Below are 24,923 nucleotides of genomic sequence, written 5' to 3' on the forward strand. Positions count from 1 at the left end.
GCATGGTCTCACAAAATGTGCTTTGCTTCTGTCAGCAAAAATCTAAGCCCTCGGCAAGGAATCATGAATTAACAGAGGATAAGGATGATTCTCATCCCATAGGTACAAACAGGAGAAACAGAAATGATTTGGCAGCCTGAGTCATGCACTGAGATAGTGGAAGACCTAAGGTTAAGAGCCAGTTTTCTTGTATCTCCTGTAACTCCAGGCAGGTAGAAACTTACCTTCAAAAAGTCAGAAGTTGGTAAAGCATGCAGAAATTGCAACTGTTTTGTCAGAATCACTGACCCAGAAAGTTGAGTTGAAAATCTCACACAAATGTTTTTCTAGAAGAGGATCAATTTCCCCCAAGCTTCCACCAAACCAGAAAGAATCTCCCTACCCAAAGTTCAACCCTAAACCTGAAAATACAGGCTAAAACCTCAGGAGATTTGAATCAGAGATCACTGATCAGATGCTCAGAGAAACCTTTTGGGTTGTTTGTCCTAGAAGTCAGTTTGTGCCAAACAGACTTCAGTAGCCCTATGCCCGGGAATGTTTGGAACAGGTCCTGTCCTTAGTGGCTAGGTGTCACTTCTATTTTTTTTTTTTTTAATTCAGAATGGTTGTCTCATAACTGAATACCACAATAATAGCAAGACGCTACCAAGGGGTCATCTAGGGAGAAACTGCAATATTTCTGATCGTTTCAGGGAAGGGAGGTGGGTGAGGAGAGACCTGAATTCCTTGGAAAAGATGCTCTGTCTGTTTACAAATCAGTTATACCACACTTCTTTCATTCCTTGTTTACTGATTTCCTCCATCTCCTCAGTTACCCATTGTTTTCCTTTTTTACCTTTCATTTTGATTTCACAGCAAACTCAGTTTTCAGCATAATTTTCTTTCCCTGGAATTCAGACTCAAGCCCCACCTTTGGGACCTGGATGGACATTTAAAATCCCTACCCAGGAAAAACACACTTGGATCTGGCATTTACAATTCAGGCCCAACTGCAACTCTAAACTGAGTGAAAGACTTTTGTTGCTAGCTTTTGTTCCCAGCTTTCATTCCCTTCTCTGTTCCCTTGAAATGATGGCTTTGTTGATCCCGTCAGGGTGGTCTGACCACTTCCCACGCTGGGCGTGCGGATTGGGTAGCCATGGAGCAGTCAGCAGTTCACTGCATGTCTCCTCTAGGATGTTGTTGATCCTCACACCAAGGCAGTGGCCTGAAGCAGCAACATTGCCATGAAATCAACAGAAAACAAATCCACCTCCAGCTGCCCTGGCTCACACAAGGACATGCAGACTGTTCCAAACCAGCATCTGCTGATGCTACCAGGCAGACAGGAAAACCATGCTGGGGGCTCAGGGCTCTCCTTGGATATTGGGATGGATATCCACCCCTTCAGACTCATTCCCTGCTTTGTCTGGAGAAGGATTCTAAATACATGCATTACTGCTGCCTCCTGAGCCAACAGACAACAGGGCTGTCAGAACTCAGATCTCATGACTGTTCTAGCTCTGCTGACTTCCATGTGGAAATGGCTTCTCTCAAATCCAAGTGTATGTGTGTTGGATGGGGTGGCCAGTCATATCCCGCCCCAGAGGCCTCCTCAGATGCCCCCGGGACTGCTCTGAAATGACCTTGGACCTTCCTGACCTATGTTGCTCCCTGTAAGGTTGCAGGAGAGTCTGCTGAGCCCAGCAGGCTCTGCCTGACCTCTGGAAACTGCCCGTAAAATGTGTCTGGACAGCAGGCATCCTAGGGCAGAGTTCTTGGAAGGAATGGGGAAAATCAGCTAAGTCAACTACCAGCCACAGGCCATATTTTCCTGCCTCATCACAGGAAACACTTTTAGCCTCCACTGCCCTGTAAAGGTTGCCCTAGCATTGCTCCTTGACCCAAGTGAAGTGTTTGTAGCAAGGGGGATCCTTATGGCTTCCAGGGCTTTTGTCCTGCTCTCTCTCTCTCTCTGCTTTGCCTACCAACATGCTGCAAGATTTTGGTCATGGCCTCTCAGTTGTTCTGAAATAACATGTTTTGCTTCAGCCTGAGAAGCCTGAGCAATGCTGCTCTACTGCACCTTCCTAAGAAGCATTACAGTAAGGATGTGATCCAATTTAGGAAAGAGCTGAGGCTCTTCCTGCTTTCTGCTCTCCATCTCTCAGGTTCAGTTGATCTTTTCCTATCACAATGCTCTTTTCCACTCTTTACTATCAATTAATTTTCTTCAATTACAGCAAAAAGGGACTCTGGCCAAAGAGGAATTTCGCTGCAAGTCTCACAAAAGATCTTGTCTGCAAGCTTTGTTTCATTCAAGGAAGGTCATTCTGTGTCAAGTGCTCTCAGAACCTTGTTTCCAGGTCTCCAAAACCTCCCATCTATACACTGTCATCTAATCTTTCAACTTGAAAACTCCTCTGATCAAGATCCAACCTCACCAAGAGTTTCTCAGCAATCTGAAAAGTGCTCTAAGCCAACAAAACCTACTTTTCTTGGCACTGACAGCACCACTGTCTTCAATGTCAATTGCAGCAAATCACAACAGTCTACCTTCTGTTGACAAATCCACCTAAAATTTGGTTCTTTTTTTCATTCATAGCATCAGTTGAGTTCTGATGCATTCCTTGGACTTCCCTGGAATTAATTCATGGCTCACTCTGGTAGTGACAAGGAAAGTGTGGATGTTGCAGAAACACTTTGTCACAAGAAAGATTTGTAAGTATACCCATCACACAGAAGTTGCTTTTGATATGCTGTTTCACTAATTTAAATCATAAGTTCATGGCTGGGAATACTTTCTGTATATTCAGAGCTGAGTAGTTCCATACCAGTTGGCTGCAGTATCCCAGATCTATATTAGTATCACTGAGGTCAGAGGCTGGCCCCATGCCATACAGGCTGTGCTTCTGGAGGAGTTCAGTGGTAAAAGGCAGCATGCTGAAATGGAGGCAAGGAGTCAGAGGGCTACAAGGTGCTGGAAAAATCTTTCAGAGCCACATTAACAAAATGAAGACACTCTTTTTTCTGAAAGCATGAAAATCCCTTCAACTGCTTGTGTCCCTCTGCGAAAGACTCTGTGTATAGAGTGCTTGAAAGGACACACCGAGTGACAAGAACCCCATGATAGGGAAGGTTTGTGGCACAACATACGGACAAGGGCTATGTTCCTAACTGTATCCCTTGGCTTGTACAGCCCTGCTCCATCCAACTTTGCCACACTGTTCTGCACATCCCCTTCTTCTCCACAGTTTCATACACCAGAAGATGCCAGACAGGGGACATTCAGTGAGGCCAGATGTGCCTCTGGCCCACCTGAGAAGTGGATGAAAAGAGTTGCAAAGAAACACATCAATACAAATCTATAAAGTTCAGATACATCTGCCAAGGTCTAAAGACCAGTGCCCTGGTCCCCTAGGCACAGATGGCCCCATGTAGAGACTGGTTTCACAAACAGCATTCAGATCATCCCAGTTGCTAAGATGGCTCTGGGCAGAGATGGGAGACAGTCATATGAATCCTACACGTAATGCACTTCCCTTGATCTGAAATGCTGGGCATGATGGCATGATTCAGCTGCATAACCTGGTTCATAAACCAGTTGGTTTTGCAGTATGCAAGCAGATATTTGGGTGGATGATGTCTTGTTGGACTAGGAATGGAAGGGGAGATGGCAAAACAGATGGGAGTCACAATCAGGTGTACACAGGCAAGCTTGTCCTGCTCAGAGAAAACGAAGGAAAAGTTGCAAAAGATAGTGGTGTTCTCAGGAAATTCAGTTTTGAATCTAGCTTGCCTCACCCTGACCTGAGACTCCTTTATAAACTGCATCTGGAAGGCAGCACTGGCCAACAGAACATAACAGCTAATCATAAAATGTGAAGAATGTCTCTTATGTGCTCAGCTAGTGACATTTTAAAGTCCATAATTCTTTTCATCTGCAGTCTCCTAGCCTGCAATATTTATTCTCCTTTCTCTTGAGGCCAAGCTACAGACAGACTCAGAAAAAAATCCTGCAGCTGAATACCCTGTATTTCAGGGAAATTGAAGTCAGGCGTCTGTACTTAAACTTCAGCCCTGGTCAGAGCAATTTGAGAAGAATAAGTTCAAGGAATGAACAGGGCTTCAGAGAGGCATCTTCATCTCCAGCTTTGGCCAAGACACAGCAAAGTTCAGTGTGAGAGCTCCAGAGTGTAATCCAGCAGACTTCTGAGATACGCAAAACTCAAATGCAACTCAAGTCAGCTTTGTGGGCCTGTAGACCTTTGCAGACAACAGACACAAGGTCTGTTTCTTCTAACTTCAGGTTTTGTTGGGGAAATTCATTAACTTCAGTTTGGTAGCATTTGGATAACGTCTGTCCTCCTTTACACAAAAGCCTGGGCACTCCTGAGAGGAACCTTTATAGAGGATTTGGAAAAAAGCCATTGGAAAAATATGAATTCCAGAAACAGGGGTCTTATAACCTTGTTAGCGCAAAGGCAAAAGCCATTGTGTGCACACAAATTTAGAAGCAGCAATGGCAAAAAACTTTGAAGGAAAACAGCAGTGATTTTTATTTTTGCCTTACGTGAGTTCAGAAAGTTGCAAAGTTAAACAAAGCAGTTATAAAGCTGGGTATTTAAAAATACCTAATGTTTCACAGTCTTCTTTGAGATGAATCAGGTATCCAAACATCTGAAGACTGCAACATCCATCAGGAAACACAGACAGATGAGGCACATCAAGACAGGAAGGTTTAGGGCTGCCATCGGAGAGACAAGGAACAGCAGGAGATTCCCGCAGCTTCTTTTGGGTCAGAAATGTTATTTCTACATGAATGTGTACACTAAACAAAAAGAGGAAGAAAAAAAGAGGGCTAAAAAAGGTTTTTGCAAGTCTCCTGCTGTTCTGTGTCTTTGTCACTTTGCTCTGATCTCTCTGTACATGCCACTGGCTGGCAGGATGACTGCTTCCTGATTCATGATTTCATATATAATTCTTTCTATATTAAAGGAATTTAAAGGAAATTATTACAAATAGTTTGGCCACACTGCATCAAGTCACTGGAAACTATTTCTTTATCCTTTATGTTCTCTTTTTCTTTTTCCCTCCTTTTTTTTCCTTCCTCCTTTAAGAGAAAAGTTCGATGCTTTCCTAAACACTTTCCAGACTTGAGCTATTCACAGATTGCATGTAGAAGGCAAACACAGCTCAGGCCTGGAAGAAAGACTCTCTCATGCTGGTACCCCAGTAGCTTGGGGCGTTGCAAGTGGTATCCTCAGCAGTGTTCCCTTTCAGAGAGCTGTGGCTGCATGAAAATGCTTTGGGTGTAGCAATCCTGTGCTCATCCCACAGACACTTCGTGAAAGAGGCAACTGTTCCATGTTGGGAATGCAGAGAAACCTCTGGCCAGCAATGGCTGCTAGAGGCACGCTGATTAAAGCCCCATTGTTTTGCCCACTCCAGCAAAACTGCTCTCTGATGAAGCCCCCGTCTCTCCAGTGGTTTGGGAAGAAGTAAATAAGTAAATAAAGTCGTTGCTGGGAATAACAAAGGAAAGGAGGAAGCAAGGAAAAAGGAAGCAACCAAAGAAAAAATGTGCTACATTTCTCAAAGGCATATGTCCAGGAATTGGGTTTCTGGACTGTATTTCTTTTGTCCTTCTGACTCCTGTATCTTGCTGTACTAAGGGCTTTGAGACGCTAATACACACTTTGCAAACACAAGAAGGGGTGTTGCAGGAAAAGGGCGTTGAGATCATACTTAACCAGACTTCCTTACATTTTGATAGCTACAGTACTGCTGTACAAGTCAATAATCTCTTTGCCTTTGCAATTCTCCACAGCCAGCACAGCTGAGCCACACACTTCAGGCCATGACCTGTGTCCTGATTTTAGTACATAGCTGAAATATTTGAGAGGGAAGAAAACTCTTGCACAGGTGTGTCTCAAAGGGGGGATGAACTGAATGATCTAAAAGCAGGACCTTGCTGGAGACTGTAAAATCAGAGAAGTTTTGATTCATAGCACAGGCTTCCAAAGCAAAGGAAGCTGAAGCACCACATCCTTCAGCAGGTGACTAAGATGAGCACATTTTAACAATAAGTATTGAAAGTTTATCCAAGCAAGGCAAAGCTGCTCTTGCTCACATCCAAAGACTTTGGAATTAATCAGAGACGGAAGCTCATTTTATCAATTAGTCACCAAAAGCAGAAAGAAAAAATGTAGTTAGCTGATGAAAAAAAAATCTCACTTGCAATGTAGTAACTCAATGGCATCTCCTTCGCACTTCATAAAACCAAGCTTGTTTCACGGTCTGAAACGAGTCAGAAATTATTGTTTTACCTCTTGCCCTGTCTCATGTTTGGGTAAAAATCTGGAAGAGGAGTTTTGGATAACAAGAGTGGTCAAACTTTGGGCATGTTCCTTTACTACTGTCTATCCTTCAGCTGTCTGTACCCAGAAAAGTGTCTCTTCCCCTATTCCACGGCTACTAACAAAGCTGCCAGGATTTTGAATTTTGTTCCCACTTACAGCCCTCTCTCTTCCACCATTCATTAGCAGTCTCCATTTGTTCCAATACAGTCAGTTTTTGCCCTCAGACTAGTTTTTCCAACCTTCGTCTTCTCCATTTCAAGCATATTACAAGCTTCTCTCCATTCCACATTTACACTTATTCCCTTTTCCCATCCATTTTTTCCAGTGTCCTTTCCCATTTCTCTGCCACACTTCTTTCCTCCCAGCTGCTTCTTTGGATGCATTATCATCAACCTCTATCCATAAATTAAGGTTGGGCCTGGTCCCAAACCAGAATCAATTGAAAGAGCTGCAGGCAACTTGTAAGGGGCAGTCCTATCCATGAATCAGTAATGAACCCATCCCATGGTGTGCAAAGGGAAAGCTGTGTTATTACATATTTTCCCTTCTAAATCAGAAACCATAAAATGAAGATTGTAGTCTTGCAGAAATTCTTTGTAGTCTTTCTTTTTTTTTTTTTTTTCTGCTTGGTTTTCTTTTTTTTTTTTTTTTTTTTTTTTTGGCAAGATTAGCAGAAGTATCATGGCCACGTTCTAGTCTAGGGTAATCTCTTCTGCTATTTCAGATCCATGCTGCATTGTTTTTTCCATTTTCTAACCCCAGAGGTTAGACAGTACATGGCTGTCATGTTCTCTTCAAAGCTAAATTGTCACGTTTCAGGGCAGAAGGTGTACCAAGTCAGAACAAAGCACTCTGGGTATGTGATGCCACCCTGGTGTTCCTCACATCTCCCTTGGAGGCTCTTGGTGTGGAATTTGCTAAGACAGGAAAGGTGGGTGAGCCAAATACTTTCCTGCCCTCACTCTCACCCAATGTGTCACGCCCCAGAGCTGCAACAGCCCACTTTTCAATACTGGGTGATGAAAGCAAGTAGGACTCTTCCCATTTAATAATAATAATGCACCAAAAAGAAGATGATACCAACATCATTTAATCACTCAGGGGGGTAGGATGTGGAAAAAGAAGGAGTGCCCTAAGGTCTCTCAAGCCAGAGAGTGGAAGGAGCAGAGCTTGCCATGGCCTGTGGCATGCCATGGATGTGACTCCTGCCACCTTCTTCATGCAGTTCAAACTCTAATCTGAGCAATTCAGCCTTCACTGGTGTACAAATGCTGGAATGCAAAAAGCACAAGGAATGCTTTTAAGCTGCTTACATCTCCAGCAGGTCACCAAACCAGATGAGGAATACAGATCACCAAGCTGAGGCTGCAAAATCTCACTCCACATGTGACCACCAATGTCCCCTTGTAGCCACCAGCCCTGCCTCAGCACAAACCATGGAGTGGATGGCACTGTCCAGGGTCCACGTGGAGCTCTTCCCAATATTTCAGGCAACAGTGCTGCTGGTAGGTCATGAAAGCACTCAGCCAAATCTGCTGACACGTGTCAAATTCCCTAAGCAGCGTTACTGGAACAGCCAACGGAGTTTGAGGAGCCATCTGGCCAGGGACATGGAGCCCACGTGTCAGGGAATAGCCTCTTGCTCCCAGGTCTGGGATAATTGGACATTGTTCAGCCTCTGAATCGCTGCTCTGTTGGGCTGTGGGCTTGTCTGGTAGGGATGAGTTAATTACCATGCAAACTGCGGAGGAGAGAAGGGGATCAGGGATGGCCCTCACCCTTCTTTTGCCCCAAAACAAACAGGAGGGTTTTGTGCCCTCACAGCACCCTGAAGCAGAGAGGGGAGAATGGCAAGGGGATGTGAAGGGAGAAGCCTCTTGAGTGCTTCCCATTCAAACACAAACACGGGACCCAATGTCAAACCGGGAGAAGATTTTCCTACCATACCCGGAGTTTTGTTTGCAGTTGGTTCCCTGGGAACCAGCAAGCAGCCCTCAAAGTTGCCCAGAGATCTCAACAGCTCATGGTGCCACGCTTGCTATCCTCCCTTCCTTGTCCCACATCAGCCAAGGTGCTGTTTTCACCACCACAGCCCAGCCAAAGAGCGGAAATATTGCAGAGATAGGGCTGCATTTAAAGTCCCGACCTCCCAGCCTCCACCCTGCCGTCATCATGACGTAAAGTCAGCAGCAGTACTGCTGCCAGCCACTTTTCAAGGCGGCAGGGTTGGGGAACGGGATAGAAATAAGGCACATTACAAGCTAAAATACCTTTCCTGGAGCACAAGAATTGATGTCAGGTGCACCTGCACCAGTGCTTGAATCACAACTATTCAAAATCTTTTCATACCCTGCAAGCATGTTCTGTCAAAAAGCAGGAAGATATTTTTCTGATTTTTCCCATTCTCCTAAAGAAAACATGCACGTCTTTCCCCTTTTTCTGCCAAAGCTCAATTAGATTTGCTTCACAGGTATATAATGTTGCAAAGAAAAGCCTTGCAGTCACTCTTTGTCCATTTGCTAAATCCTTCCACCATCCTGCAGTGAGTTCAAATCTGTAGTAAGAGACGCATGAAAAATCCCAAGTAGGGAACCGTCATTAGGGCAGAGATAAGCCTCTAAAGCCCTCAGGATCCAGAGCTGCAGTTCACATCTGTTTAATGCCCAAGAGCTAACATCAATAATTTAATGAGTGCCTTGCATCCTGAAATATTTCACAAACTGCAAAAACTCCACCCACCTGTAGGCTGAGAGGTGGGGCAGGTGCTGAGCCAGGCAGAGCAACACCACGTGACAGTTTAGGACACTGGATAAAAAAACAAATCCTAGCTCCAGCAGAAATTGCTTCTGCAAGGGAAAAGAGACCTTATCCTCTAGGAAAGAAAAAGATTAACCAGGGATTTTTTAAAATATTGTGGTCCATTTCCCCTAATGATGCTAAGACAGCAACTTGACTGAGCTGATACTATGCTTGCCATCTTCTGAATCACACACCCCATTCCTGTAGCAGATTTTTTTGGGCCACTCCCGTGCAAGCGCTAAGCAGACATAAACCTGCTTGGGATGTAATTGCTGTAAGCGTGGCTTAAAGCTGAACAGCGGCACACTTAATGAGCTGCCATTCTCAGTAGGGGCCTAAGTAGTATCCAGTTAATCTTCTCAAATCTCATTATTGCAGCAGTGACAGATGGGTATTTTAGCAGGATAGAAATGAGGACTTATTAGGACTCCTAGCCCTCCTTTGTGTTTGTCACATCAGTTCCTCTTCAAGCAGGTTTGTGAGAAGTGATGAGGGCTGCCACTACCACCGTGCTCTGCCTGCCACCTCAAGGACAACAGCAGGCACTGGGGGTCACCTACGCTCACCTGATCTACGGCTGGGGCTGCAGAGGATTCAATTCCTTATCTAGGTTCTGGCAAGTCTGGAGTGTGACCCAAAATTGAAGTTACTAGGATATGGAACTGAATTTCCTAAATTAATTTCAGCCCCCATTTGTGGCTTTACACAGTAAACCTTAGCAGTATGTAAGTCATTATCGAGCCAGGAGGGAAGAATGATGGACTCAATGGATCAAGACCAGCTCTTCTCATTTACTGCTCCTAAGTCTGCCTTAGGCACAGAGCTTGATGTATTGACTTTGGCAATATGTGCATACTGCCATCCTGGCAATAAGGTTATCGAAATGGAGGGAGACGGGGAGGGGAGGACAGGGGGAGGTAAGAAATACAACTAAGTAGGGTGAACTGAAAACTTAAGAGAAGGGAGAATCCTCCACACCCCCTCTGCATCCCTGAGCCATCACCTCTGGCCAAACTCCACGGTCTTCTTAGAGATTCCAGGACATTTTTTTTTAACTTTTTTTTCTTCCTTTTTTTTTTGCTGCATTCCTCCTTGTTGTACTTCTGGTTTCTAGTTGGGACTGGAATGGAGGAAACAGGATTACAGAAATAAGTCTGTTGCTCTATTCTTCTGGCTTGATTAGAAGCAGAAGATGCAATAAATCTCACAAGAGTTTGTTCTCATTTAACCTCTCATGTTTCTGAAATTACCTGACTAGAACAAGGGTAAGGAAAGTCCACTACCAATTTGAGCACACTGAGAAGATAAAAACAGAAAGAGCAAAATGGTGAAGCTGTTTCCCTCTCTGATTCTGCACAAAGAAAGTAAACAATTCAGTCCCACTGACAGTTTATTTATTTCATACAAATTGCAGCACAGATGCAAGGGCTCAAGCAGGAAGCTCACCCTGCCTGATCACACCTCTGAACCTCCTGGGGTGTGACTGCCACCACTAGCAGCAGCAACATGATGGGAGAGGAATAGAAAAACCAGCATTAGTTGCACGTGCTGCAAAGGGTTTTCCACATGCTGGATGGCTCTGTTGTGTGGCCAAGCTGCTTGTCTGCAACAGGACTGAAAGTCACATTCACTGATGAGATGGCAAATGCAGAATGCCAATGTATCAAAAATATCCCAACTGAAATATTCAGCTGCACATAAATACACACATACCCCCTTCCTCCCAGTGTTCTGTCTGCTAAATCAGCATTTTTTGATGAGCCAGTGAATATAGATGGTGAGTTCAGGCACAGATCCAGCCTGGATTCTCTACCTGGCATCCCATATGTATAGAAAGTTTGTGAGCATGTTCAGCATCTTTCAGGTAAAAAGGTGGTATCGATGCTGCTATGTTTAGTGAAAACCAGCAGTGGCATCCTTTAAATGAAGTTTGTATTGGAGAAGCTGACCTGGTTTCCTGCCTGATGCTCTTTAGGAAAGAAATTACTCAACTTAGTTACATCAGGAATATCTCCTGGCCATTTGGATGTTCAATCTCTGTTTCTAGAGATGGAGGTATATCTCCTCTAACCATTTCTTCATGTGACAGTATCTAATGGCATTACAAAACAAAATAGGTACCCATTCCCAGATTGGAGAGAGCAAATAAAGAGCATGAGATTTAAAGCAAGTTTTGCATTTGGTTTGGTGTTAATTTTTTATTCTTTCTTTAACTCTTCCGTGCTTTATAGAACCAAACAAAGCCTCCTGTTCCAAACAATAAATCTCCATGCTGCCCCTGGCCCCAGAGAGCACAGGAGATAACAGCATTTCCAAAGGCATTTAGTTAGCTGAGCCCCGAGTGTAGAAGAGGGCAGTGAGGAGCTGCAGATAAATTGCTATGAACCCAAGCCAGTCGCTTAGGGCATATTTCTAAGAGCAGCAGACACAGCTGAGAATCCTGCAAAGGGATGGATGTTTTCCCTCCCCTTGTTCGATCCCCATGCTGGAGATGTAACATGGCTTCTTCTCCCCTTGTTCTCAGTGCCTTTCTGCTCTCCCTTGTTGCCATAGAGGCTGGTATCTGGGACTCGAAATGTGAGAGTGTTTGGAGAAAATGCAAGATTTGCATTATTAATAATTTCCCTCACAGTATCCATATTGGCAGCACAGTTTCTCACTCTCCAGTCTGTTGGACGTGCTTTGGCAGAAAGGAGCTCAGCCACAATGCCCTGGTTCTCTGCACCATTTCTTTGGAGGAGGAGAGGGGTAGCTCTTACAAACATTACCTGAGAAAGACGTGCTGCGTCAAAACATCTTCTGTAGACTTTCTATTAAGCCAAGGCTCTGCATGGCTTTCAGAAGATGCAGCATAGCAGAGCATTATATAAATTAATTTATTTGGGCTGACCAGCAGCAAAACTTCAGAAACCATTAAAGAACTGGGTCTCTTTATGAAAAGATGATACCTTTTGAGCATTAACCAGGGCAGAAAGAGCATTAAGCAAGGCAGAAAGGATCCTTTACAACATCCTGATTGCACGTTAGTTATTGATTGAATTGCCAGCAAAAACTGGAATACCAAGGAAAATCTCTGCTAGTAACTATATAGATTACTAAGAACATCAGAAGAGTTAGGAGATGAGTTGCCAGCAGGTTGAGGGAGGTGATCCTTCCCCTCTGCTCAGCACTACTGAGCCCACAGTGGGAGTTCTGTCTGAGTCCACAGCTCTGGGCTCTACAGAGCAAGCTAAGCTCAGGGCCACAGAGATGATTAAGAGACTGGAGTATCTCTCATATGAGGAGATATTGTTCAGGGATTGTTCAGCCTGTATAAGAGAAGGATCAGGAAGGATCTATCATTGTGAATGAGGACCTGCTGGAAGGGAATGAAGGGAGCTAGTCTATTCTCAGTTGTGCCTATTGACAATATAAGATGTAAAAATTAAAAACCATATGACTCCATCTGAACACAATACTTTTTTACTTTGATGGTAGTCTGAGGCTGGATCAGTTTACTCACAGAGGTTGCGGAGTCTTCATCTGTGGAGATAGTAAAAATTCAACCAGACACATTCCTGGGCGACTGGCTCAAGCTGACCCTGCTTGAGCAGAGGGTTTGGTCTAGTTAATTTCAAGAAGTCCCTGGTCATCTCAGTAATTCTGTGATTCTGTAACATTTTATACTGCTGTTAAGGTAACTCTTCCTATATGAACATTAACTCACCTAAGTTGAGGCAGCCATCCAGCCAACCTGACATTGCCTAGAACTGAGTCTGTCACACACATAATCAGCTGGCAACACCAAGATGGAAGAAGGCTGGCTTGAGCCTAAGCCAGGTGGCTGCTCCCAAATGGGATCACAGCAACTGAGTTGGAGGAACTGAAGGCAACTGCAAAAAGCATGAGTTTTGCACTGCTCCTTTCAGCGCACTGTTAAAATCAAAAGGTACCCCACTCGGGTGAAAATGGGAAAACTAATCCAGCTGCAGTCCTCAAGGCAGTTGGGTGAAACAGAAGAGGTCTGGCACTTCCCTGTGTATTTATGTGCCAGAAGACTTGTAACATTAGGGACTGAACTCCTTGCTCTTACACACAGGGGTAACAGTGATCCGGCACTTGAGTGACAGTGAAGGTTCGTATTGGTGTCAATAACTTCATTATATGCAAAGGCCCCAACATCTGACAAAAAGGTACGTCTAAAGTCCATGGTTAAGTACTTTCATATCCACAATCACACTGATGCAGAAGATCAGAAAGTCTGCTTGTGGTTTCAGATAAATGTAGAAAACAGAGTCTACATGATTGAATTAAGTATGAAAGTTAAAAATACAGTCAGCACAATTGCACAATGTAATTTGATTTAACACTAAATTCAATTTATGTTACACTGTTCTCTATCTGTGTCCATTGCAAACATACTGCAGATTCTTTTTTTGTTTTGGTTTGAGGTTTTTTGGTTGTTGGTTTTTTGTGTTTTTTTCATCGACAATGCAAAACACATTAACTAAAGTTATCAGCAGAGAAGCCGAAGACTCTGGCATGCAAGCAAAGGATAGCTGAGGCTTGAGGCTCTGGAAATGTATGGAAAGGAGCCACTAGTAGATGGCTAGGAGCACTAGTTGCCCTTGAAATAACCTGCAGTGCAGCCATTTAGCAGCCTTTGCATTGCAAGAAGGTATCTGTAGGTTCCCATGTCAGAGCTCTAAGTGTATATGGTATCCGGTTGGTGGTGCTGGACTGGAGGCAGATGCTGGTAGCTCTCCGTCCTTTAATCACCCTCCAGATAGAGATCCAGTCCAAGCCATGATGTGGGCAGTCAATCTGACAGCTACCTCAATCCTAGTCCTTTAGAGTAGGGCTGCTTATACAATTACTGACAGGCTGTTTTCATTTCCCTTATTACCTTTAAAGGAGAAACACTGGAACATAAATTTTTGGCACAACCCTGACTGCCAGCAAATCTTGCTGCTGTAGAACTGCATCATATATGCAAAGTCTGAGTTACAGATGAATGCCTTCAGAGCTCTCCAAACTAGAACCAGGACTACACCAAAGCTTGGGACTCAAGCACCCCAGACCAATGGGAGTCTCCCAGACTTGTTCATCACGTCTAGATCAACCTGTGTTGTACATCCACCCTGTGCACTGCCAGTCTTTCATTCACTACAGCTGTTTCCCTGAACCTTTGAGAGTTGTGATACCACAAGCAGTGAAGTCCCTACTCCTTGGTTTCAAAGTTCAGAGGAAATCAGCTGCTACCAACAAAGAGAAAACATTTGCTAAATCAAAATATGTGTCCTAATCTAAAATCTGCAGGCAAGATGTGATTTATGCTGTTTGCAGGGGGTGGGGGAGAAGGCAGGATCAAAGCAGGGCTCAGTTCATGCAAACCACACATCTGCCTCCTGCAATGCTCAGTAAGAGAAATGTAAAGCAGGAGGCAACATGGAAGAGTTCTCTGCTAATCACACAGAGCTAGCAATGGAAAGTAAATACAGAACAAGGACCTGAGCTTGCAACATGAATGTTGAACAACAGTAACACCGTGCCACAGAGAGACAAAGGTCCAGCTCCCAGGAGCTAGAAACAGATTGAGGAAGTAACACAAACATCATCAAAAACAAGGAGGAACAGCAAAGCAACAGAAGCAAACAGATGGCTTCTGTTCCCGTTGTTCCCAGTGCCTTTTTGCTCACACTTGTTGCCATAGACACTGGTATCTGGTACTCAAAATGTGATACTTCGCTTGTGAGAGAGGGTGGAGAAAATGCAAGAATTTATATTATTAATAATTTCCTCCACAGTATCCATTTTGGCAGCAAAGCTTCTCATCTCTTGTCAACGGGGCATACTTTGGCAGACATGGAAAAGCCATGGAAAGGAGCTGTCTTCCCCTCAAAGCCCGGCCTAGATCCTCCAACTGCCATTACATATACTCAGCTCTCAGGCTCCACTGCCACAGCTGTACTTCACTGTACAATAACACAATTCCGCTTCTTTCCCCCCCAAACTTCAGAGTTAACTGTCCCTTTTGCTCCTGTCACAAAGATGAGGGGATGTAGCCCTAAATATCCACGCAGCCTCCATGACTATAGCCAAGAACAGACCTCACAAAGTGCAGGCCATGTGGCTTCCCAGCATATCAGCAGTGTGAAAATGTAGATCAGACCCCAGCAGCACATCACACACAAAAAAAAAGAGCACTAAAGCATTTCTGAGTCAGTCCAAGAGGCCATTCTTGTGCTGTTCTCCTCCCAACCCCTGCCACTTCTTTCCTTGAATGGAGACAGGTGTTTGCACAGCCACCAAGTAAGGAAGGTCAGGAAAGAGATCTAGATTAAAGGCAATTTGGCTCCACAAAAGGTTTCTTTTCAGCTTGATCAGTTCGTGAGACAGAAATTGCCAGTGCCACAGATTTTAATTTTGAGAGCGGGATGAATGCAGCTCTCCATTTTTCTGCAACAGATTAAATGAGCATGTAGCACTTTCATTTTTCCAAGGGGACTTAAAAAAAAAAAAGCTTTGTCTTTTTCCTCCACTTTAATGATTCTTCAGCAAATTTCCCAGGATTTCTTGCATACATCACTAACCAAAAGCACCTACCTGAAAGTATGGGCATGTCTTCACTTTGAAACATCACTACAGGAAAGGCAGCTTAAAAAAATGTCATAAGTCAACACAAATGTAGCCTTGTGAACACAAATGCAGCCTTGTGTGGTACACACTTATTTGTGCTATGGACTTGCACGCACTCTCATGCACATCCCAGCATGCTCCTATCCCAAAAGACAAGCAAGGGTGAGGAAAAAAAGCCACAAGGCCCAGAAAAGCTACTTCTCATCTGCGTAGCAGGTTTAATGATTGGCTCCAAAGGGAGTATGTTCTTGAAGCAAGAATATTTTTTCCTGAGTGACAGACTCCTTATCCAGTCACGTATGGACAAGGCCACTTCACAGTGAAACACATGATGACAAAATCATGCAGAGGACAGTGTGCTTAAGGGGCTGTACCAAAACAAGCAAGCAGTATCTAAGCCCACCTTTCCTTTGTACACAACACGTTACTGCTAAATTATTTTTACCACTTTCCCTCAGAACTACTTGCCTATGTTACGGCAGTCTTTGCCTACCACAGCTCTCAGATGCATTTAAGAACATGCTTGTGGAGTCAGAGCTGGCAAGAGCTACCATGTTTTTGAGACCACTAATGCAAAATGCAAACTTTCCTTATTCTTTCATTCAGATGCAGTTGTGACAAGGCAGAAGCAACCACTGCACAGTCACACAGCACAGAAGAGTGTCATATGGGCTAGCCATGTTGTTGTCTCCTTTCCCATACTACAATCAAGGGACTCGTAAGGGTTCCTCACATGCCTCTCTGTCTACATTTGAAGACAACAGCTCTTCTTCCCTCTCCAACCTCAGGGAGTGCTGCTGGCTGGCCTTGCTCTCCCTGCCATGACAAGAAGGAGCCTCAAGTGGAGAGAACAAGGGAGTTGGTGGCTTCAACACTTCTCAAACGTACTTCTCAAAAGAAGCCCTTGTTCTAAAGCAAGTAACAAACAAAGCCAATACGCTGAATTAGATTAAGAGATAGAAAGTGTTTTGGGTGCTACAGGCTCAGGATGAGAGCCATTGAGGGAGCTGTGGGGAGTGTGGGAGGGGGTTGAGGGGAAAAGCTGAGCTCATTGCATCCCAACCAGACAACAGCAAGCAGGAAACAGATGTGGAAGAAACCACAGAGGGGTACAGCAACAGCAGAATTAACTCTCCAGCAAACAGGGGAATCTCAGATACACAGAATTGACCCGCACCATAAGAACAAGGCATCAAGTGTGAGATTTGGGCTTTATGCAGACCTGGTAACACCTTCTAGCCCAAGACCTAGACACTAGCATACCAAAAAAACAAAGGGAATAATTCCGCCTTTTTCCAAGTCCTACCTGGCTCTAACCATATGAAGCAAAGGTAGGTTTGGATCAGTAGCAGTTCCTATGCAAAAGACTGGATTATCTTTTACCATCACAATCCAATTCTGTGTGCATTTCCATTTTAAAAAGTGGAAGTTGTACCTAGCTGTATACCTGAAATCCTAGCTTGAATCTCCCACAGTTAGAAGCACTGGGAATATTAAACTTCCTTTTGATTTAGTTCCTCTCACTTTAACAGCTTTGACTCTTACAACAGCGTCCTCTTAGAACACTTCTGTAATATAACCAGAAGCAAGACTGTTCTTTGTGACTGTTTTCTTAAGCAGTTCAGAATGTCCTGCCCCAGCTAAAGATGGTGCACAAACTTGTGTCTTGTCTTCTCTGCTAGTGCATTCATCACCAGAAAATTATACTGTTGTTATTACAGGAACTGAGTGCCTGATATGCAGCTCCCACTGAATTCAGCAGAGGCACAATGCATTTTTCTCCTCTGGAAACCAAGCTGCTTATCAAGAGGCCAAAACATGACTCTAATGTTAATCCTTCAAGACTACTATCTGTTAGACCCACTGCGCTCATACATTTCAATGTATAAAGTTTGGCACAATAAAATATTTTAATAGAGGACATTAGTATTCACTTCCTTCTGCATGGATGCCTATCCATGTCCAAAGTCTGGGCATGGACACTGCTTTCCAGTGAAGCTTTTATATTCCAAAAGATCACTTGCCTTCAAGTGTGGATTCAGTGCTGGAAGTGACACAGGAGGGACTACGAAAAATTAGACAACTTTTCCTCATTGGTATTGCCAGCCATCATTCTCTTATGTCTGATGTGAGCTTGTCCTCATACACGCTGCTATTTAAGCCATTGTTTGATAATTATGGTGAGGAGGAAGAGAAGTTTTTTTTTCCCTCTTACCAAAGAAAGACTTGAAAACATAACCCAGATACACACTGAAGTTTCAGAAAACAGAAAGCAGACAAAAAGCCAGCATTGATTTTATGTCGTGGTTTTTGTGGCCTAAGTCATGATTTTAAATACCTGTGTGCACTGATAGCAGTCTGCCCCCATAAGGACTGTGACTAGTGTCTGTGCAGAGACTGCCAGCAGGAAAAGGCCAAGTAGGGTCAAATGTGGTACTGACAAGAACTGATTTGAAACATAGTAAATTCAACACATCTGAATTTCTAACCAGCCACCAGACATCCACATCTGCCCATCACCACTGACCTGTGTCAGATCTGAAGAATCAACTTAGGGCTAAGGGCTTTGGATCACATTTTTGGCTCCTGAGCTGCTTCATTGTACCTTCTAAAGTCTTCCTATTTGATCGTTTTTAAATACTTTGTAGTTCTGCTGCAGCTTTCATCGTATTATCATAAAGTTCTTTCTAACAGAGGCTTAGGTACATGAATCTGTTAAGGGAGACAGCAGCATCTTTGGCTCTCTCTGAAGTGAACCATAGCGAATTATTAAACAGTTAAATGGGAAGAAAGGAAATGCTGATACCTTTAGCAGGATATAATTCTCTCCACTGGAATTTGGCAACAACACAGAGACTAAGGTCCTTACAGAAAGCACAAATTGCTCGTCAACAACCGGAAGTACGTCGGGACTCAAGTTGTGCCTCTCCTCCACAAAGCATCGCACAGGTAGTGCAGCACCCCCTATCTGCAAAGGTCATGTACTAACCCAGAGGGGAAAATTCCAAACGGAATCGGCACTAGCCTTGGCCATCCCCTGTGGTCCCCTGGCCAGCACCAGCAACGTAGGTCTCGGCCTCTCCTTGCCTGTGCAACTCCCGTCACACACAACGGCACTTCGGGATGGTGTAAAGCAAACCTGAGCACTGAAAGCACAGCCAGTATGACTCGCGTCCTGCCGGGCCCACAGCATCTTCTTTTCCATTTAACCCTTCTGGGTGCATTTTAAAACCTGCTTTCAGAAAGGTCCGCAATCAAACGTTTGCTGAACGGCAGCCAAAGTGCTCTCCTGCTCCTCATCACTCTCAGATACAGAAACAGTCTAGGAATGTTGTTGCTTCTTAGTAGGGAACAACCTGAGCCTGCATCCCACCAGTTAAACACACAACACTATGTAAAGCAGTGAGAAAGCTACAGCTTTATGTCCCTATAAAACTTGCTGCTTACAGGAGCATTGACTTGTCACTGGAAATAATTCTTAGCAGGACAATTCAACTCTTCCCAGATCAACCATCTCTCATACCCTAAATTCTCTTCTAATTTGGTTGCAAGTTTGTGATGTCCTGGTGACATCTCAACCTCCATTTTTTCCCCCAAGACATCACTTCAGCATTCTTGGTCATTCCTCTTCATCCTGAGAGTCCTACTACCAACAAAATTAACATCTCTAATACTTTAATTTCTTTTCCCCTTGTTCTGATGAATTGGAACTTCCAATCTAACTTATGCCCTTAACAATAAACCTATAACAACTGAGTCTTTCATTTCTGGATCCCACAGTACTGGCAATGGGATATGCTACTGAACAAACTGCAGTCCTGCATAAAGGAAAGGAACTTCCTATTCTCCTCCACCCCTCCTCAGCATGGAGAGATAAGTACATTGGAACTGTGAAACATGCCACAAACGAAATTTGAGAAAACGTCCTTCCTTCTTGTTCTCAAAAGACTACTTTTTTTAAATAAAAGATGGGATTTTACATAATAGATTTTGTTCGTCTGGCCTAATTTCAACTGCAGTAACTTTTGCCTTTAAAATTCCCTTTGCTGCTTCAAGTGAATATACTGCCTGTGCCAACCTTTCCTGTGTTGTTTTCCAGTGCTCCTGTAAACAGCTGTAAATAGTTCCCCCACCACAGAGGTTCATAGTAGCACTGGATGGAATTTATCTGCCTGCGCCTCACACTGGCAAAGGGACATCAGCTCATTAAGTGTGTTATTTTTTTGACATTTCAATTCAGTTGCTGTTAAGAGCTATATAAGTTAAAAGATCCAGTACCTGTTACAGACAACCAATTGAATTGCAATTGAATGTTTGGTTTCCCCATACCTAAATAAATACACGTATATAACATTTTATCTTAGTGACATATTTATTGCCCTCTTCACTGTGCAACAGAAAGGACTCCTGTTATGCAGTAGATCCCTCTGCCAGTGTGTTTCCACACTGCATTTCATCAACCACACACATCAACAAATACAAAGCTGACATTGCTGCTAGAAATATTTTTGGTTTGGGGGTCTTTGGGGGGTTTTGTTTGTTTGGGCTTTTTTGTTTTGTTTTGTTTTTTTCTGGAAATAACCTGACATTGTTAGAATCGGTTAATTCAAATTGGAACATAATGCTAAACCTGGATCACAATGCTAAAATCAGAGATGGTAACAGGCATGTATTTATTTTTTTTCCTCTTGCTAAACTGAAGGTCCTTCTGCTGGCCAAACTCACAACCACTTCTCCTGTCATCCAACCCACTTTAAGAAAAAGTGTTCTGCTCCTTCCCTCATCAAGGATTCATTTAAGATTTAGGACCCCTTTATTTTATTGGAGTTACCTCTTGTCTGAGCTACTGTTCTCATTCAATACATGGGAGCATGAAGATCTTGGGGACAAGAAGTGAAGGCCAACAGGCAGAGTGGTGAACATGTTAGCTCAGATGCCTCCTACACCACACACGATACTCCACCTCATAACCCAGTCTCTGTCCTGTCTCCATCCATCAGTCCAAGGATAACAGGGGAATTGCACTGGAGTCCAGTTCCTTCCTAGAGTCCTCCAAAATTCTAGTCTCATGGACTTAAGGTGGATTTTGAATTCCTGGAGGAGGCAACACTGAGCACATTTCAGATTTCCAAACCTGACTCCCTAAAAGCCTGTTACTCCCTTCCACAGCCAGGCAGATGGGAGAGGGCATCACAACCGATATCGGGCTGTCTATGTACACACTTAGGCAGCCCGAGAACCCCAGCCCAGTCCTTTCCACACACACAGCACTACTCATGCAAGGGTCATGCAGATGCCTGATCAAAGCAATCTTCCGATAGTTCATTCATTGTGAGTAATGGGGCAGTGACTCCACTTCCCAAGGATAAATCAGCTCCAGGTTGTCTAACGCTTAGCTTTTGGAAAGGTCTGGTTTGCAGTCCTACCAGTAAGAACAGGAGGACACACGCTTGGCTTTTCCGCAATCAGAGTGAGAATAAAGAAGCATTTACCATCCTGCCCAGAGCTCTCGAGATATTCCGTCAGGTCGCAGCCGAATGCGCTCGCGGCTCCCTTCCTCTTGAGTTTCTGTTTGGCTCCCTTGTTCTTCATGAGGTTAGTCCCTAAAGAGGTTCACCCCCCTCCTGCCTTGCCCCCCTCCCCCCGGCCTCACGCTGGGCGACAAAATTCTTGCTCTTCTCCTCAGACCACTGCCCGTGTCCCGCTCCCAGGGAGCAACATCGGGGGTCCCGTACAGCGTCCAGCCAGAGAAGTAAACATTAATCCCCACCAGATGTTGGGCTGCTCCTGTGGCAGAAGGTCAGGGCGAGAGGAGTCTCCACAGCCCTCAGAAGCAGCGATCATAGCCTGAGCCCAGAAGGGTTCTCAACAGAGGCGAGTGGGTGGTGGATGGGTGCCCGCATCAGAGCTGGCAAGTTGGAGGTAGGAGATGATGAAGGGACGTCTTTCCTCTCAGCGCAATCCCGGACCCTCCACAGCCACCTTTTGGGTTTCGTCAGCCACGCTGCCGCCACTTCCAGCAGAAGGAGTCCCAGTCTGGTCGTCCTCCTTTTGACTTTCAGAGGAGAGTGGTAGTTCAAACGGACTAATGAAAAGGGACTGGGGAAGAGGCTGCACAAGGCTCCTCGTTGGCTCCCCCCCTTCCCCTCCTCCTGATTTGGACAGTTGGAGGAATGAGAAAACAGTTTCCTGTCCTGACTCCCGCTCGATCGCTGTCTCCTTTCCCCCGTTTTACAAATCCTAGGATTATCCAGCTCAAAAAAGCGCTGAAAGGAAGTTAGCTGAGGAGGGGGGTGGAGGACGGTTTTTGGCAGTAAAGTGCGCGCGCGCGCGTGTGTGTGTGTGTGTGAGCGAGAGGCAGAGGAAGGCGAGGAGAGGAGTTGAAGAATAGAGAGGGGGATCGGGGAAAGAAGAGGGAAGATTTGCCCTGACAGTCGGCAGACAACGAACTGCCCGGGAGGAAATCACTGCGGGACGACGCAGCCCCTGGCGCGGGCAGGAGCTTCCTGCTCTGCCAGCCCGCAGCTCGGCAAAGGCCGAGCAGGGTCCGGCGAGGAGCACAGAGAACAGGAACCTTTCCAATAAATCTCTGCCTCTGCGCGCCGAGTCCTGCGCTGCAAGGCGCCTTCGTGCCCTCCAGCATTACTGTCACTGCAGGATCTGCCTTCCTCTACAGAGGTACAGCCTGGAGCTGCTGAAGTGCAAGAAGGGGACAGAGAGTTGGGAAATTAAAGAGAGGATGGGAAGAGGGAAACCTTCGGCTTCATCCTCCCGGGCAAGCAGAAACAGATGCTGTCCGGGCATCTAAGTTCACATACTTTTGAGTCACCTCTCAAAAAAGGCTCCTCCTGATGACCTAAGGGATTTTAGATAAGGAGCTGAAATGACTCAGTACAGCAAGAAGGGAAATGGGACAGGCCTGCCTTCAGGCCCTGAGCCTTGTCTGTGTCATCACCCCCTTCACACCACAAACACTTTTCTCGTCCTGTTTTCAGTACACCTCATAAGAGCAGTTCCTTGCACTTACTTCACAGTTTTTTATCCCAGAAATTTAGATCTTTACAGGACTGGGTATGCCCACCATCATGCTCAGGGAGACAAAATTAACTCTCTTAAGGCTTCATTGACCCCTCTTACTCTGTGCCAAATGTAGCTGTATGGGTCTGAGTTAAAAAATGAACAAACACATGAAAAATAGGGTATTGCAGCTTTTTACCAAAAATCAGGCCAAAGACAAGAGAAGTAGTTTTGTTTTGGAGGAAAACTGGCCAGGAAATGGGGCCAAGGACACCCTTCAGCCACCTCCCTTCACAAGCCTCAGCTCTGCACTCTCATAGGGCAGAGGAACCCCTCTGCAAACTCACCACCTTACTCATTTGAGAGCAATTTTTCAGAGAAATCAAGCCTCTCTCTGAGATCTGACCACTTCCAAAATCAATTCAGGTTCTGTTGGTATGGTGTCTTTTTCTTTAGAAGTGTTGGATATTGCCACTTCACACATAAGAAAAAACACCAAGGGATCTAGTGAGGGACCTTGCACAATTATAACTCCGATTGTGCAGTTTATCACTGCAATTATCATAATTTTTATCCCCAATTTACAGCTTGACATCTGATGGGTTGAGAGGAAAATTATTTGCAGAATGTGTCATAGAGATGTCTGGCCTGTCACCTCCCTGCCTTCTGCTCCCACTCACAGGCTAAGGAGGAAAACTGAGCTCTCTCCACCACGCCAGTGGTTGTTCTCAGGAACCTTCAGTCCTCATGAAACATTTAGAACTTCCTTGAATTTATTCTGGGCTTCTCACAGCACCTTGATGTGGAGTCAGAGCACAGGACCGGTGTGCCACCAAAGCCATCGCGTGCCATAGCACATCCTGCCTGCCTGCCAAGGGCCATACTTCACACAGTTTGCACAGACAACAGGATGTTCAGACCTGGATGCCTTGCCAGGCCATCCTCCCACTGTCTGGGTGGCTGGCTGCCTTCTGTAGGAAGATAAAGCCCTGTCCTCAGGGAGGAGATATGTCCTGCTGCACTCGCCAGCCCTTTCCCACGGCTGAGTCCCCACACCAGACCAGTGGGGAGACAACAGGTTCACCACTGTGGGTAACTACATCTGGAAGTCCTGAACTCCCCTCTGCACACCCCTCCCTCCCTCCCTGAGCTAAACAAGATGTTTCATCTCACTGTGCCAGTCTCCTCCACTGTTCTACATCAGAGGGAGGTCAATCACTAACAGGGTCTGTATTCACCTGTACTTTCGTCTGGTGAGCCTCTACATCACACTCCTGCTCTATCTCCATTTCCCTCCCTTGTCTTAGATATGGTTTCTTCACTCCTCTCTTGCAAGTTTATCCAAACAGAGTATTTTCAAAAGAGGATGCCTTCATTTTAAAATAAATAAATACATTTTAAAAATTAAATCACCCCCTGCATGAGTAAAGCTTCCTCATGTCACCAGTGAGAGAGTTCTGGCCCCAGGGGTGGGGGAGAACCCTGTCAGCATGGACCCCCTCCTGTCCTTTGCACAGCCTTGCTCCAAGGCTCAGAGTCCCAGACTATGGCACTCAGCAGCACTGCTGGCTCAGCATGTCACCCTCATCCCGTGGTATTTACTACAGGCCAGTAGGCATTTTCAGCTGAAAGCACCATTTCTTGGTGCCATCTTTGGAACCCATGGTAGTGGGTCCTGCTGGCTGATGAATACTGCAGAAATTAAGTACTGCCATCTTATTTTGGTTATTTGGTGTCTGTGGTCTGCTGTCCTTATCCCAGCCAGGACCCTGGACCCTTAGTGTCAGCACCAGGCTGCAGGACCCACCCCCAGCCATCACCACCATGGTACCATAGTGGGGAAAGCAGAGAGAGTGCTACCCGCATGACAAGAAAAACCAGTATTTGAAGCACAAAGGAGAGAAGCTAGAAACAAAACAGGGGATATTCCCACTTTATTCACAGAAGCTCTTTCAGATGCTGTAGGCTTGCTGTCCTTCTGCCTTGTGCTGCTGCCCAGCTCCTTGATCCCTTGGAGGGAGGAGAGCTGGAGAAAGGAAATGGCATGGCAAGTAGGGTGAAAGAGACGTGTGCTGAAGCAAGAGAAGGAAGATATGAGGAGGTCCAGGAGAGCTCTTGCCAGGCAGGCTGGGCTACAGGGGTGCTTCC

The 24,923-nt window shown here is 45.0% G+C and overlaps 1 protein-coding gene across 1 annotated transcript in view; it reads right to left on the bottom strand.

The window, feature by feature from the left end:
- The window catches only part of ARHGAP31 (Rho GTPase activating protein 31), a 61,100-nt gene extending 38,875 nt beyond the window's left edge, over positions 1-22,225 (bottom strand). The window contains exon 1 of the mRNA XM_014890289.2: positions 21,251-22,225. Coding sequence (XP_014745775.1) covers positions 21,251-21,350 — 100 coding nt within the window. The 5' untranslated portion in view covers positions 21,351-22,225. The remainder of the gene's footprint in view (positions 1-21,250) is intronic.
- Between the last annotated feature and the right edge of the window lie 2,698 nt (positions 22,226-24,923).

Source organism: Sturnus vulgaris, chromosome 2 (genome assembly GCF_052056855.1).
Source record: "Sturnus vulgaris isolate bStuVul1 chromosome 2, bStuVul1.hap1, whole genome shotgun sequence".
In the NCBI taxonomy this organism is placed as follows: Eukaryota; Metazoa; Chordata; class Aves; order Passeriformes; family Sturnidae; genus Sturnus; species Sturnus vulgaris.